Below are 15,739 nucleotides of genomic sequence, written 5' to 3'. Positions count from 1 at the left end.
TCAGACTATAACATCAATCAATTTTAATTTCTTATTTAACTATTAGAGATTTTATCAATTGAGTTAACTGGAAGTAATGCTAATTACATTGTTTTGTTTACTTTTCTTATCTTTTATTCTGTAGATTTCTTATATAAGAAAAAAAATATCAAACACGGGTACTCTGTTGTCACTTTCGCAATTTTTAGCCAAGCAAGATAATGCCAACTTTCTGCATAATGGTTTGCACTAATAACAAGCAAACCTGCAAAAGTGAACCACACGGAATGATAAAAGGTCAAAGGCATAACTGGCAAGAGCCATGCCTAATAGAAATAGTTCTCTCCACTCTTTTGCTGCCATGGAATCCAACTCTAAACACACCAACCATAAAACCAGCGAAGAATCATCAGACAACATCCCTAGCAATACTCTACTGCCAGGCTTGCCTAATCACCTTGCAGAACTTTGCCTCTCTTCTGTACATCCTTCCCTCCTTTACAAGGTTAGTCATTCATGGCGCCGCCTTATCTACTCTCCTTCCTTCCCTCCTTTCTTCTCCCTCTATGCTCTTCTCTCTCCATCACCTTCTCATCAAACTGTGAGAAATCATATGTATGACAGTAACACCAATTCAATCAAGTTCTTGTCTTTAGACCCCATATCATCAACATGGCAACCACTCCCTAGTCTTCCACCTGACCCTCCTCTCCACATCCTTCACCGCCACCCGTCTTTCTTGTCACGCAAGCTACCTATTCAGACGGTAACTGTCTCCGGTCACCTTGTCCTTATTGCAGCCACAACACACCAATTCATGCCTGCACTTTCTCGTCCATTAGTCTTCAATCCAATACACAATAACTGGTTCTATGGCCCTCCTTTCTCCATCCCACGGCGTTGGTGCGCGACTGGTTCTGTAGCCGGTTCCGTTTATGTGGCAAGTGGAGTTGGTTCGAATTATAGCGGAGATGTAGCAAGGTCTACGGAAAGGTGGGACTTGAAGAACAGTTTAGATTGGAAGTGGGAAAAGAAGGCGGGGCTTAAAGATGGTAGGTTCAGTAGGGAAAGTGTTGAGGCGGTTGGTTATAAAGGGAAGCTTTGCATGGTAAATGTAAAAGGTAATGCCGTGAAAGAAGGGGCTATTTATGATGTTGAGAGTGACCAGTGGGAGGACATGCCAGAAGGAATGCTTGCTGGGTGGAATGGACCAGTAGCAACTATGGATGAGATGGTTATGTATGTGGTGGATGAAGCAAAGGGAGCTTTAAGCAAGTATGATGCTAAGAAGGATTGCTGGGAAAAGCTAATTGAGTTGGTGCAGCTGAAAGGGGCTGAACAAATGGATGCCGGGAGAGGAAGAGTTTGTGTGGTTTGTGCAAAAGGGGAAAGGGTTGTTGTGGTAGATGTTGTTGTGAGGCCTGTGAGACTCTGGGTGGTGGAACCACCCCCAGATTTGCAAGTGGTTGCTGTGCATATATTGCCAAGGATGAGTCAGACAGTCTCAGAATTGTCTTGATCCATTTGCAGTGGTAAATGGTTACTAGTCATGATTGGAATTAGCTTATAAGTGATATCTGGAAATTAATGCACAATATAATCAACATGTAGAATTAGTCCTTGATGAAGCCTGCAAATGTAGCAACCAATGTTTTGAAAATTTGCAGGCTTCAACTTTCTTTCTGGACAAATTACACATAATAAGAAATATGTTTTAATGCCACACCACCATATCCAATATGAAGAATATGTCCTTTGTTCCTGTACTGTACTTGACTATTATCTGCTTTAATACAAATTCAGAATTCTTGGTATTTGGTCAAACAGTTCCAACTTTTTCCCCTTGATTATTTTCTTGATCCATCTGCAGTGGTAAATATGGTTTGTGGCTTTTAAGTGATAACTGATACTTAATGCACAATATAATCACAATTTGAATTAGTCTTCTGATTTGAAATGTGTTATGGTTTCTGTTAATTAATTGAAGGATGCCTTAGCAGTTTTCTAGCCAAATAACCAATATTTTGAAAATATGTAGGCTTCAATTTTCGTTATGGACAAAGTACACATAATAAGAAACATGTTTTGATGCAACAAAACTGTATCCTATATGAAGAATAACTTGGTAATTAAGTGTTTATGTACAAATCAGAATTTTGGCATATTAAAATTATGTGATTAAATGATTAAATTTTTCATTTTTCAATAACTTAAACTTTTAAGATAATAGTAATTTAACATGGTTTTGGAGTAGAGATCATGATTTTGATTACTATCTCCTCCACTCTGTCTCTTATTTTAAAATGTCACGTAGTGAGCCTCACTTAAAAGTAAATTTGAGTCGAGAATATTAAAATTATGTAAGTTTATTAGTCAATTGATAATTTAACATGGCATGTAAGCAAACGTTTTTTTTTCCCTTGATTGGGTATGTTTAGTAAACTTCCTTTTCATGTTAATTTACTGCTTTAATTAACTTTACAACCCGAAAAGAGTTGGCAGTATATTTGTCTCTTGTAAAAGGAATCATCCCAGCTTTGCCGATTTTTTGACTTGCCACAATCCTAACCCCACACAGCTTATCAAAGAAGTAAACCCTGTCCAACTTAATTCAATCAGCAGACAGCAGGCACTACCTACAGCTAGATTAGTCCTTTTAGATTTTAGTTAATCGGCATCTTTCATTCTAAAGGATTTGGACCTTGTTGGTCACTTTTTTGAAGAAGATTGGGCCTACCTAAAATACATGGCTTAAGCCTAAAGCCTTGTTACTTTCGATGTAAGTCGCTGGTCAAAGGTTTAGACCAAATATTCATCACCATCTTGCTCGCTTCCAATTAATTACTGGCTATTATACAAGTGTTGACCTAAGCCCCTGTGCTGGGGCATGGCTCCCCCGAACGGTACGTGAGCTGCCTTGCACGGCACTTCTATAGAACTTGAATTATATTGAGGTCAAAACATTACCAGACTCCAAGAACAACCTTTACTCCTTGGTGACTTGATCCTTTGGTAATTTGTATGTCTAATTGGTGGTCTTTGTTTATTTATTTATGGGTTATGCTAACGAGTGCCCTAAAGGCACTGATTAAGAATTTAGTTAAAGAAAGTTTTTATGGGAAAAGAAAAAAAACAGTTAATGTTTTGACAGTTTTTTTCATTTCCCATAAAAATAATGTCAAAATTTTCTTTAATTGAATTCTTAACAAGTGCCATGCACTCGCTAGCATTTCCCTTTATTTATTTATTTGTAGATTATATTCCCTTTAATAAATTTTAATCATTAAAAACTTTAAATTGCATGTTTGATCGTTAACATAATATTTCACAAAATCGAGACCACTTTGATGACAAACCATAAATTCTATTTGCTATGTTAACATTTTCCAATAATGATAAGTACATTTTTAAAACAATTTTGAAAATATAAGAACTAAAGTATCACATTTAAAATTAAGTGTAAAGATGATTTTCGTTGTGAGGTGGAGAAAGTAAGATGTAGCAGCCACTATATCTCTGCAATAAGAGCATTCTTATCAGTTCTCTAAAAAAAATATCATTTTGACATACCAAAAATCTACTTTATCATTTTAGCACATCATTTTACAATATACCATTTATTAGATATTCTATTCTTTAATTCTATATATTAAAATAATATTTACTACACATTAAAATAATATTTTATCTCCTTTCTGTCATCACCATCAACAACAACACTGGCACATCCACCACTAGATTACAACAGCCACCAACAACCACTGCCGCAATAACACCGACCAGCCACCACTGGCACAAATCCACACACACACACACAACCAGAGAGATTGACACGGCAAATCAAACAACCCAAAAGCAAAACCCACATAAAACACAACCAGAGAGATCGGCCCGGCAAAAAATACAACCAAATCAAACAAACCCACATCCCAAATCAAACAAATCCAAAAGCAAAACCCACCACTGCAGGTCGATTGAGAGAAATTCGATGGTGGGAGGTTTCGAAGACGTGGTGGATGGCATGACAAGCTCGGCGGCGTGGCGTGGCATGGCGTGGTGATCAGGCCATGGGTTGTTGTGGATGTGGTGGGTTGAGTTTGTGTGGCTGTGTTGGTGGACGGTGATCTGAGAGTGTAGGTCGGGTTCGTGTGGCGTGGCGTGGCTTGATGCTCCGGCTTGAGTTTTGTTGGAGAGGGAGGCAATGACATGGAGTAGAGAGAGAGAGTAGATACAATTCGGTGAAGGAATGAGGAGATAGTGGGAAGAAAGAGGAGATAGTGGAAGTGGGCCCAGTGAGAATAAAAAAGTAATATAAATTATGGTAAAGGTAAACAGTGTGCTCTCAAATTTGAGAGCATATTGTAGCATGTTTCAAAAAAATGACACATATAAAACACCTGATGAAGCTCATATTTTCGGGTTTGGCGTGCCAAATGCCAAATATTATAGCATTTAACACATTTAACACACCTGATGAGAATGCTCTAAAGATATATAAAGCAAGGACTACGTTTGAAGTGTTTAGTCACAGATTCCTACTGAGTTAGTGGAGTTCAAGCTTATTATATCCTTAAAACTTCGCCTAATTTTGGGAATTGGAAGCGTTGAATTATGTACGATTAGAATGCCACAAGGGTTGTGTAGAGGAGAGAAACAATACAAATGATATATATATATATATATATATAGTTACAACATACTGTTAAATCCGCAACTCGAGTCATATTCCCTCTAGACTGCAAGCACTTTGTATACAGAGAGGTGCTAAATTTTTTTTTGAGAGAGATGCTAATTAAACTACAAAACTCTTGACTTTTAACAAATTAGTAAGTTGCCCATGCGATGCACATATAATTTTTTGATATTTTATGCAAGACGGTTTTGAATAATGTTATACATATATTATAAAGTAAAAGTAAACTAAATTAGAGTAAAGAAACATATACATTTTAAGAAATTAAAAATTAGTTTAATAGTTTCACTATATATTTGTATCCTTTTCAAGGTAATTTTTTTAAATTTTTTTTTTAAAATCATGTAACCAAAGATAAACGCAAAAGAGTAACGAGACCATGAAAATCAACTAATTTGTACTGTGTTCACATATTTTATACCATGAAATGAAAGTATGTCCAACTCTCTCATCATCTTTTACTCATCGATAGTGTGATATTAAGATATGATGTGAACAAGTGTATATGCATATATCTTATAAATGATTTAAAATTAAATTATGGTAAAATATGGCTTTACACTGTGTACCAAATATTCCCTTTACATATATACTTAAAACAAAAACTATTCAACAAAATTATCCAAACCTAAATCATATTTAAGCCTCTAATTTTAAAAGAAAAAAAAAATTACCGATAGGGATTTCGACATCTTGATAGTAGTAGGAGGCCTGTATAACAGAGGTGGTGTCTCCTTAGATTCCTCTTTCTATCACTTTCAAATGTTTTGTCAGTCTTATATCTTTTGTGTTAGATATATATATAGTGAAACAGTGCATTTTATTTAACAATCCACAACATTTCTGTGTTTCTCTATCTCTCTTCAAGGTCTTAATGGTTAGTTATTACTATTAGTCCTTATTTTATTTTTATTTTTTTGCTTTTTTTTAAATACAAAAATGATGGTATGCTAAAACACATGAAGAACAGAGAAAAATGTAGTCAATTAATGGGATAATAGTAAAATAAGTTAATATAAACTTTTAGGTCACAGTTAAAAAAAAAAAAAAAAAACCTTAATGAAAGAGGTAAAAAAAGGCTAAATGCAAAATTAGAACGCTACTTGGATGCATATATATATATATATATATATATAGTTGGGTTTAAGTTACATTTGATGTAACTCTAAGCAATGTTACACTACCGAATAACTTATTATTGAATTAATATTTTGAAAATCTAACCATTGAATTACATGTTCTATATGTTCTTAACATGCATGCAAATTTTCATATCAATCGGATGCTATTTACCATTTGATCTATAAACTCATATTTTATACATTATTTTAAACTACAAAAATTTAAATTTTAACAATTGATTGATGATATGGATATTAATTTTTGATCACCTTAAAATTTTGCAAGCATAAAGAATATACAAAGATAATGTAATCTAACGATAAATTTGTTAATATTCGTATTCAATTAAAAAATATTGAGTAGTGTAACGTTACTTAGAGTTACTGCAGGTATAATTTGAACCTAATCCAACCCCTATAAATATATATATATATATTAATTGATGTCATTAAAAAGTCAGATGTCACGTGGTCAAGCCTTTATCATCCCTTTATTGACTCATTTGGTGCCAAGAACGCCAGTCAAGGCAATGAGTCATACATCAATTATTGGTCATCTTGAATGCAGATCATTGGTTTCTTAAATCCCTCGAAGTCATGGATACTAAGGAATGTGTTCGGTACAATGAATTTTAGGGAGGATGAAATAAATAAAAATAAAAATAAAAAAAGGAAATTTTTTTTGGAAGGTGTTTGGTGGAAGGGTAATACTAATGAGTATCCTTAAAGCACTGACTAAGAATCTAGTTAAAAAAAAGAGAGATGCTACGTCTACAACATGTTTACAACATTTTTACAACAAATCATGGGTGGTTAGTTGTTATTGGTTCAAATTTAAAACTAACACTAAGATTACTTTTTTGCCCCAACAAAAACAACCAGTAACAACTTGCCACTTAGGATTTGTTGTAAAAATGTTGTAGAAATGTTGTAGACATAGCATTTCTCTAAAAAAAAATTTTATGAAAAAAAAAATTAATATTTTTACAGTTTTTTTTATTTTCCATAAAAATGATGTTAAAACTTTTCTAAAATGAATTGTTAAACCCTTTCAGTTGAAATGAGTAAGAGGGAAAAATGAGGGTGTTTTTTCTTAAGTCCACAAAAGAATTTTCATTCCAAAATAGAGATAAAATTTGGTTGAGAAAACTCTAATGGCTAAATGACAAAAATGCGCATGTGCAACTTGCACATGTGCTTCTATGTTTTTTTTTTTTTTTTTTTTTTTTTTTTTTTTTTTTTTTTTTTTTGTTTCAATTCCAATTATAACAAGTGAAAACTTTTTGTTTTCATTTTTTCTTCTTTTTCTTTCCATTGGACGTTGCAGGTTGCCTCTTTTTATTTTTTGAAATTTTTATTCCTTTTTTTTTTTTTGGGCTTAGATGTGATTTTTTTTTTTCCTGGATATGATATTGTGGGGCCAGAGAATTTATGACCTCAGCCCACATTACCCTAGGGCCCAAGGCCCGAGCCAAGAAGAGGCATTGCCGAGGATATACAATGAAAGTCCAAATGGCCTAGGGATATAGTCGATGACGATTTTGTCCTCGGCATCCCAAAGCGCTCCTAAAAGAAAGGGCGAGCACAGTGTAGAAGCGGCCCAAGTAAAAGGCTGTCAATACTACAATTAAGTACTCTGCGCCTGACAGGTCCATACTCTTCAGCTTTTACAACCACCCCCAACCACTTTGGATATGGGCTAAAAAGACAAGTACCAGTCCTAAAAAGCGAAACTTACACATGGACGCATAAGAGAGGGGAAAAGCTATTATAAAAGAAGGGGGAAGCAGCCAAGAAAAGGGGGGAGGGAACATATCGTCTCCCGAACCATTAAGCCCTAGAGCCCTAAAAAAGGGAGAATAATAAGGACATGAAACTCCTCGGACGAGGTCTAAGGACCGAAGCCACTCAGGTCGTGTTGGAAGAAAGTCTTGTTAGATACGCCAGGTTCACCCTCATGCAAATTACTATGAAAACCACGACTAACCACCATCCGGTGACCAAGGCCTAGCCTTTCAGCCCACTCTCTACAAATTTATTGTTTGGACCTTTAATGTTCGAACCCAACACACCAAGTAGGGGTCGTTACAAATTGAGTCCTTACAATTGGCGCCGTCTGTGGGGAGGCTTGTGCGTTGGCACAGGCGGTGGTAGAATCAAGCCCCTGTCAAACAAGGGTCTACGAAAGCACCTCCATCATTTCCAGCAGCATGCTGTTCTTGCCCCAATATAAAGTTCCACTAGGGGCTACACTTCGCAGTGCCAGTGGCACGGGCAATTCTAGGGGCTTCCAACATCAAGGTAACGTCCCACACCTTGGTCGAGGGGCTAATCCTCGAAACTTAAAGAAAATCTAAGTTTTTGACAGAACCAAGGTCTTGCATGGTCCTCGGACTCAAACCTATGGGGAAACCAACTACTTAAAGAAAATTTAAGTTTTGGGCAGAACCAAGGTCTTGCATGGTCCTCGGACTCAAACCTATGGGGAAACCAACTACTTAAAGAAAATCTAAGTTTTGGACAGAACTAAGGTATTGCATGGTCCTCGGACTCAAACCTATGGGGAAACCAACTACTTAAAAAAAATCGAAGTTTTGGACAGAACCAAGGTATTGCATGGTCCTCGGACTCAAACCTATGGGGAAACCAACTACTTAAAGAAAATCTAAGTTTTGGATAGAACCAAGGTATTGCATGGTCCTCGGACTCAAACCTATGGGGAAACCAATTACTTAAAGAAAATCTAAGTTTTGGACAGAACCAAGGTATTGCATGGTCCTCGGACTCAAACCTATGGGGAAACCAATTACTTAAAGAAAATCTAAGTTTTGGACAGAACCAAGATATTTGATGGTCCTCAGACTCAAACGTATGGGGAAACCAATTACTTAAAGAAAATCTAAGTTTTGGACAGAACCAAGGTCTTGCATGGTTCTCGGACTCAAACCTATGGGGAAACCAACTACTTAAAGAAAATCTAAGTTTTGGACAGAACCAAGGTATTGTATGGTCCTCGAACTCAAACCTATGGGGAAACCAACTACTTAAAGAAAATCTAAGTTTTGGACAGAACCAAGGTATTGTATGGTCCTTGAACTCAAACTTATGGGGAAACCAACTACTTAAAGAAAATCTAAGTTTTGGACTAAACCAAGGTATTGCATGGTCCTTGAACTCAGACCTATGGAGAGATTAGTCATTAGAAAATGGATTAAGTCCTAGACAGAATGGAGATCCCACCCTGTCCTCGGATCCCTAGCTCTAAGGAAACTAATGCAAACGAGTGTTTAGGTCCGGTATAGTCATACCTCGGTCCTCGGACCAAATGCCAAAAATGGTTAAGGCTATGAATGTTGTCAGGAACGTGGCAAAGCACCCTAGTACTTGGTGACCCTCTCGGATAGCTCATTTTGGGTTACCCATCCTCGGATGATCACCTCATACGCAATATAGAGCATTCAGCTGTTATCTCGGTTAGTCTTATATGTTTAACCTACTTCAGGTCGGCATTATTGTGCCTGTTAGTCTCAATAAGTTCAAAATAATAGCTTTTTGTTAACAAGGGTTTCGGTCCTAAGTATCGTTCAAAAAAAAAAAAAAAAAACCAACACATCCATTCACAAAATACCTATTGCAGAAAAGAAAGAATACGTAGAATAGAATAAAGTCATCTTTTATTAAGACAAAGAAATAGTACAGCGTACAATGAGGGACTTAAGCAAGCCTATACCAGAAGTTAACTACAGAAGCAAAAAGAAAAGCAATAAGAAAAAGATACAAGGGAACGATAAATCCTTCAAAATTCTACTCTAGTAGCGACTAAGCATATCAGGATGGCCCCATTGATGGAAGGGAAGAAGAAGCAGAAGCACCAGGATGGCCCCAGTGATGGAAGAGAAGAAGAAGCGGAGGCAAAAGGGGGCACCAGCGAAGGAAGAGAGGAGGAAGCGGGGATGCCTAGTCCCCGTACCAGCTCTGACTCCCATCAGGCAAGTGCCATATTAGCAGCGTTCGAGAGAAAGCGGATGGTACCGACGATGAGAAACCCCAGTGCTGTCGCACTAAAAATCTGATGCGACCAACACCTGCTTCGGATTTTGGCTGGAGGAAGAAAAGGCTTCTTTCCCGCCTTATCAAGGGGGAGAAATGTCTTGAGTCTCTGTCTCCCTTACCCTGACCGGGCCATCTTGAGTCTCGGAGAGACCTAGTGCTTCTTTAGAGGGTGTGGTCCCTTCACCCCCACCTTCGCCTCAACCATATCACTCCCTAAGGCTTAATCACACTAGTAGTGAGGACTTTGAGCACAACTGGAGGTTTAGGGATTTGAAAAGATTGAGGGGTCTGTACGTAAAGGAAATGACCTCCTACCTTGCTTCTTATATGGAGGGTAAGTCTGGTGGCATTTAATCTGTACAGATTTCCAAGAAAAGCTACAAACGAGATAATTTCCACTCGACTCCCAACGCCGTCTACAACTGTTGGATTTGCGTTGCCTTGTAAAGGGAACTTATTAAAGACGCGCCTCGTGCACTGAAACAGCAGGAGCGCGACGTGAGTAAAACTAAAGGAATGTCTCATAACTAGGAGCATTTCCCAAGCAAATGAAGAGACACCGACATTGATGAAGGACAAAGCTGGGCAGGCCATGATATAGGCCCGACATCACCAAAACCCTCATCTCCGACCAAGGGGTCGGACAGCAGGATTTTGAGGGACTATTGTGGGGCCAGAAAATTTATGACCCCGGCTCACATTACCTTAGGACCTAAGGCCCGAGCCGAGGAGAGGCATTGCCGAGGTCATACAATGAAAATTCAAATGGCCTAGGGATATAGCCGAGAACGATTTTGTCCTCGACATCATAGAGCGCTCCTAAAAGAAAGGGCGAGCACAGTGTAGAAGCGGCCCAAGTAAAAGGCTGTCAATACTGCAATTAAGTACTCTGCGCCTGACAGGTCCATGCTCTTCAGTTTTTACAACCACGCCCAACCACTTTGGGTATGGGCTGAAAAGACAAGTACCAGCCCTAAAAAGCGAAACCTACACGTGGACGCATAAGAGAGGGGAAAAGCTAGTATAAAAGAAGGGGGAAGCAGCCAAGAAAGGGGGGGGGGGAACATATCGTCTCCCGGACCATTGAGCCCTAGAGCCCTAAAAAAGGGAGAATAATAAGGACATGAAGCTCCTCGGACGAGGTCTAAGGACCGGAGCCACTCAGGTCGTGTTGGAAGAAAGTCTTGTTAGATACGCCACGTTCACCCTCGTGCAAATTACTATGAAAACCATGACTAACCACCGTCCGGTGACCAAGGCCTAACCTTTCAGCCCACTCTCTACAAATTTATTGTTTGAGCCTTTAACGTTCGAACTCAACACACCAACTTGGGGTCGTTACAAATTGAGTCCTTACAGATATTTATTTTTTTAATAAATTTGGGTGATTGTATTTTTCAAAGGAAAGAAATTAAAATATTTTCTATCATTCTACTTTTTTATTCTTTCACAATTTTCTATCCTTCTATTTTTTCACCCCTCCAACCAAACAGACCCTAAGTCCATCATTGGTAATTCCTGCATTATTGTGTCTTAAGTTGGAATTTCCTAAACAATTTAGAAGCCAAGGTCCAAGATTCAGGACCAACTAATAATATGTAATTTAACAAAAATAAATAAAAAAATCAATGCTCAGTAATTAGTATTAGAAGTTGGTTTGTGTTTTGGGGAGAGCATTAGAGGTCTGCATTCAAATCTCCCGTACACCACACAAGCCAACTAATGAACCTCAAAGTTTTCACAATAATATAAGATAATCTTGTCGTGTGATTAGTTTGCAAATCCAAATTAACTATGCACAACAAGTTAAAAAATAGAAAAAGAACTATAATGAAGGAAAGAAGGAAAAGTATTTACTGAAAAAACATTATTAATCAAAGAAAGAAAGTGAAAAAAGAAAAATATTGATGAAACCGTAAATTTATATATAATTTCGAGATTTTTACCGTTCAAATAATGTTGATGAAATAGACAACAATTTTCAAAAATAGTAAAATAATGTGACCTTTATTAAAGCATGACATTTGAGGCTTCAGGCAGATTGCAGTAGCAGCAGATAGAAAAAGAAAACAGAGAAGCTACAAGTCGTTTTGTATAGATAGTTCAGAGCTACAAGTAGTTCAACTTTGATGTAATTAGTTAGATGGTAATGGACACGTGTTAGCTCTGTATTAGTAGATTAGTTAGGCTGTGAATAGTTAGTTAGCTTCATCCGTTAACTCTCATTGTATATAAGGAACAGAGTTCCCTTTATTTTAATATACAGATTCTTTCACATACAAACTTTCACTCTCTCTCTCATTTTTCTGGTTTCCATGAGTTCCACCATTGTTGAGGGTGTATGTGCTTGAATTCTAACATGGTATCAGAGCTGAACTGGTTGAGAGCTTCATCTGGTATTTTTTGAAACTCTCTAAATTCGCTAGTTCAATCCTTTACTTGTTTCTTTACTTTCAGTGCTTAGTTCGGATCAAGTAGAATTTTTTTTTTCCTCTTGATTCTTGATTCTTGCAATGCTTTTGTCTCTTCCCTATTTCGTTCTTGAATTTCATTTGCAATTTCTAGCAATTGAGTTCAAAGCCTAGGGATTGTGAGATTGGATTTGGGATTTCCTTCGAATCCTATTTTATGGTAAAATCTTAGGGTTTCTGCAGTTGATTTCTGTTTAGATATTGATTGATCAATGGGATTCATTGTTGATTCTTGAAGAAATCTTGGGATTACTGCAATTGCTTGTCTTTGTTATCCTGGTTCAGTGTTTGTGAATCTTGATTGTAGAATACTCAATCTTGATTGTTTAGTCAAAATTTGAGTTGGTAGATATGGGTGATAGCACATCAAGCACCTCTGTTCCAACTATTCATCCATGGGAAAACTCTTCAAGTCCCTATTTCTTGTCTAATAGTGATAATCCAGGTGTTTCTCTTGTTGTTCAACATCTCACTGAAGAGAATTATAGTACCTGGAGTAGAGCTGTTCTCATTGCCTTGGATGCTAAAACAAAATTGGGTTTCATTGATGGTTCCATACCCAAACCTGAGTCTGTTGATCACCCTTATTATTTTGCTTGGTGTAAGTGTAATAGTACTGTTCTTGCTTGGTTGTTTAATTCTGTTTCGAAGGATTTGCAACCTAGTGTGGTTTATTTCAAGACCGCAAGGGAGGTCTGGTTGGATTTGCAACATAGGTTTGCACAAGGGAATGGTCCTCGTATTTTTGAGTTAAAGAGAGAGATTTGTTCTTTGACTCAAGAAGATTTGACTATCAATGGTTATTATACCAAGTTCAAGAGTTTGTGGCAAGAATTTTCTGAATACAGGACTTGTTCATGTGGACATCAAGCAGAAGAGTGTGTGTTGTCTTTCCTAATGGGTCTTAACGACACTTATACTTCAGTGAGAGGACAGATTTTGCTTATGGATCCTGTTCCTTCTTTAAGTAAGGTTTTCTCTCTTTTGCTTCAAGATGAGAAACAAAGGAAGTTTGGAAAGAAGATAACCAGTGAATCCTCAGCCTTGGCAGTCAAAACCAATACTCCTTTCACTAAAGGATTCAACAAAGGAAAGTCAGGCAGACCTCAGTGTACCCATTGTGGGCTTTTGGGCCATGTAGTTGACAAGTGCTACAAACTACATGGTTATCCACCTGGCTATAAGTCTAAGAACAAAGGTCAACAAGGTGGAAATTCCTTTGTCAACACAGTTGCTGTTACTGATGTTTCTGAGGAGAGTGTCAGCCTTACTAGAGCAGAATATCAACAGTTTCTCGGTTTGTTGAATACCCAAGCTCACTTTGGTACACAAACACCACATGAGTCTTCTTCTGCAATTCATCAGGTTGCTACAATCATTACCCAACCATCCAAGGATCTTCAAGGGCATGAGATGTCAGGTACTTGGTCTTCTCCTCAATTTCCAAAGTTACCTTTCCATTCTTTACAATATTCAGTCTTTTCTTCTCATGCCAACACTTCATGTATTACATCCAATGACTGGATTTTAGATAGTGGAGCCACTGATCATATGGTTCACTCACTTCAATTTTTCACATCTATCACATCTGCAGTTCAGATTTCAGTTCAGTTACCTAATGGAGCTGTTGCCAAAGTCACTCACATTGGCACAGTTCACTTGTCTTCTAATCTAATTCTAGAAAATGTGCTTTGCATTCCTACCTTTTCTTTTAACCTTGTCTCCATTAGTAAACTAACCCAGTCTCCATCTTGCTGTTGCATCTTCCTTTCACATTTCTGTTTAATTCAGGACTTGCAGCTTTGGAGGATGATTGGGTTGGGTAAAAAGCAAGGAGGTCTATATACTCTACAACCTACATCTTCTGCCATTCTTCCACAATCTGTCCTAGATATCATTTCCAAGTTCTCTCCTCTTAGCTCAGGTGTTTCTGTCCAAACTTGTAATGCTGCTTCTGTCATGAATGATTCTAGTCTTTGGCATTGTAGGTTAGGCCACCCCTCTGCACAAAGACTAGCTTTGTTGCATTCTTTTGTACCTGATGTAATTTCTTGCAGTAATAAAAGTACTTTTGATTGCAATATATGTCCTCTTGCAAAGCAAAGAAGATTACCTTTTCCTACTTCCATTCATACTTCTTCTTCTTGTTTTGAATTGGTTCATGTTGATATCTGGGGTCCTTACTCTACTCCTTCTTTAAATGGCTCAAAGTACTTTCTTACCATTGTGGATGACTATAGTAGGTGCACCTGGGTGTTCTTGTTATCACAGAAATCTGATGCATCATCTTTACTTCCATCTTTTTACAATTTTGTGTTTACTCAGTTTCATACTCAAATTAAAGCAATCAGGTCTGATAATGGTCCTGAGTTTGCTTTACAATCTTTTTATAGTTCCAAAGGAATTATACATCAATTGTCTTGTGTAGAAACACCTCAACAAAATTCTACTGTTGAAAGAAAACATCAGCACCTTCTTAATGTGGCTAGGGCTTTGAGGTTTCAAGCTAATTTGCCTTTGAAATTTTGGGGTGATTGTGTTCTTACTGCCACATACCTCATTAATAGGATTCCAAGTCCCTTGTTAAATAATGTCACACCTTATGAGAAACTCTTAGGTCATCCACCTACTTATACACATCTAAGGGTGTTTGGTTGTCTTTGTTATGCTTCTTCTTTATGCAGAAACAGATCAAAATTTGATCCTAGAGCAAAGGTGTGCATTTTTCTTGGTTATCCACATGGTATTAAAGGTTACAAGCTATATGATTTGGCCACCAAAACTTGTTTTGTTTCTAGAGATGTCATTTTCAAGGAGACAGTTTTTCCATTCAAATCATGGTTTTCCAAATCTGTCCCACCTCATTCACCAGTCAATGATTCTATGTTTCCTTCCATTCCTTGTGTTTCTGATCAGTCATCATCATCTCATTCTATTTCATTTCCACCTCCTCATATTTCTGCTGAATTTTCTCCTTCACTTGACATTTGTGATACTGCTGTGCCACCTGATGAATTCCCTGATCTTGTCTCTTCTCCACATTCTATTTCTGATGTTTCCATACCTTCTGATCCTACACCTCCTGTTGAACCTGCTCTTCCCCTTAGGCATTCCTCTCGGGTCCATAAGCCCCCCACTTACCTTCAGGACTATCATTGCAATCTTGTCTCCACTTCAATCTTGGCCTCTGCTTCCCTCCTTCCCTCATCTGACTCCATTGCTCCAAGTTCAGGTATTCTATATCCTTTATCCTCTACTCTCTCTTATGATAAATTGTCCACACCACATAGGGCTTTTTCTATTGCCTTGACCATTCATAAAGAACCTGAGTCATATGCTCAAGCCCTTTTGGATCCTAGATGGCAGGCTGCTATGCAAGCTGAGATAGAAGCTTTGCAAGCCAATAATACTTGGATAATGAC

General features: G+C 37.6%; 1 protein-coding gene across 1 annotated transcript; it reads left to right on the top strand.

Annotated features, from left to right (window-relative positions):
• The first annotated feature begins 230 nt into the window (after positions 1 to 230).
• LOC126721776 (F-box/kelch-repeat protein SKIP25-like) lies at positions 231 to 1,805 on the top strand. Its single transcript, XM_050424834.1, has one exon. It carries the CDS (start codon positions 302 to 304, stop codon positions 1,496 to 1,498), a length of 1,197 nt encoding a protein of 398 aa, XP_050280791.1. The 5' UTR covers positions 231 to 301; the 3' UTR covers positions 1,499 to 1,805.
• Positions 1,806 to 15,739: the final 13,934 nt, after the last annotated feature.

The sequence above is a fragment of the Quercus robur genome, chromosome 4, assembly GCF_932294415.1.
Source record: "Quercus robur chromosome 4, dhQueRobu3.1, whole genome shotgun sequence".
Classification (NCBI taxonomy): domain Eukaryota; kingdom Viridiplantae; phylum Streptophyta; class Magnoliopsida; order Fagales; family Fagaceae; genus Quercus; species Quercus robur.
The sequence above is the reverse complement of the archived record's forward strand: the minus strand, read 5'-3'. Positions and strand labels throughout refer to the sequence as shown.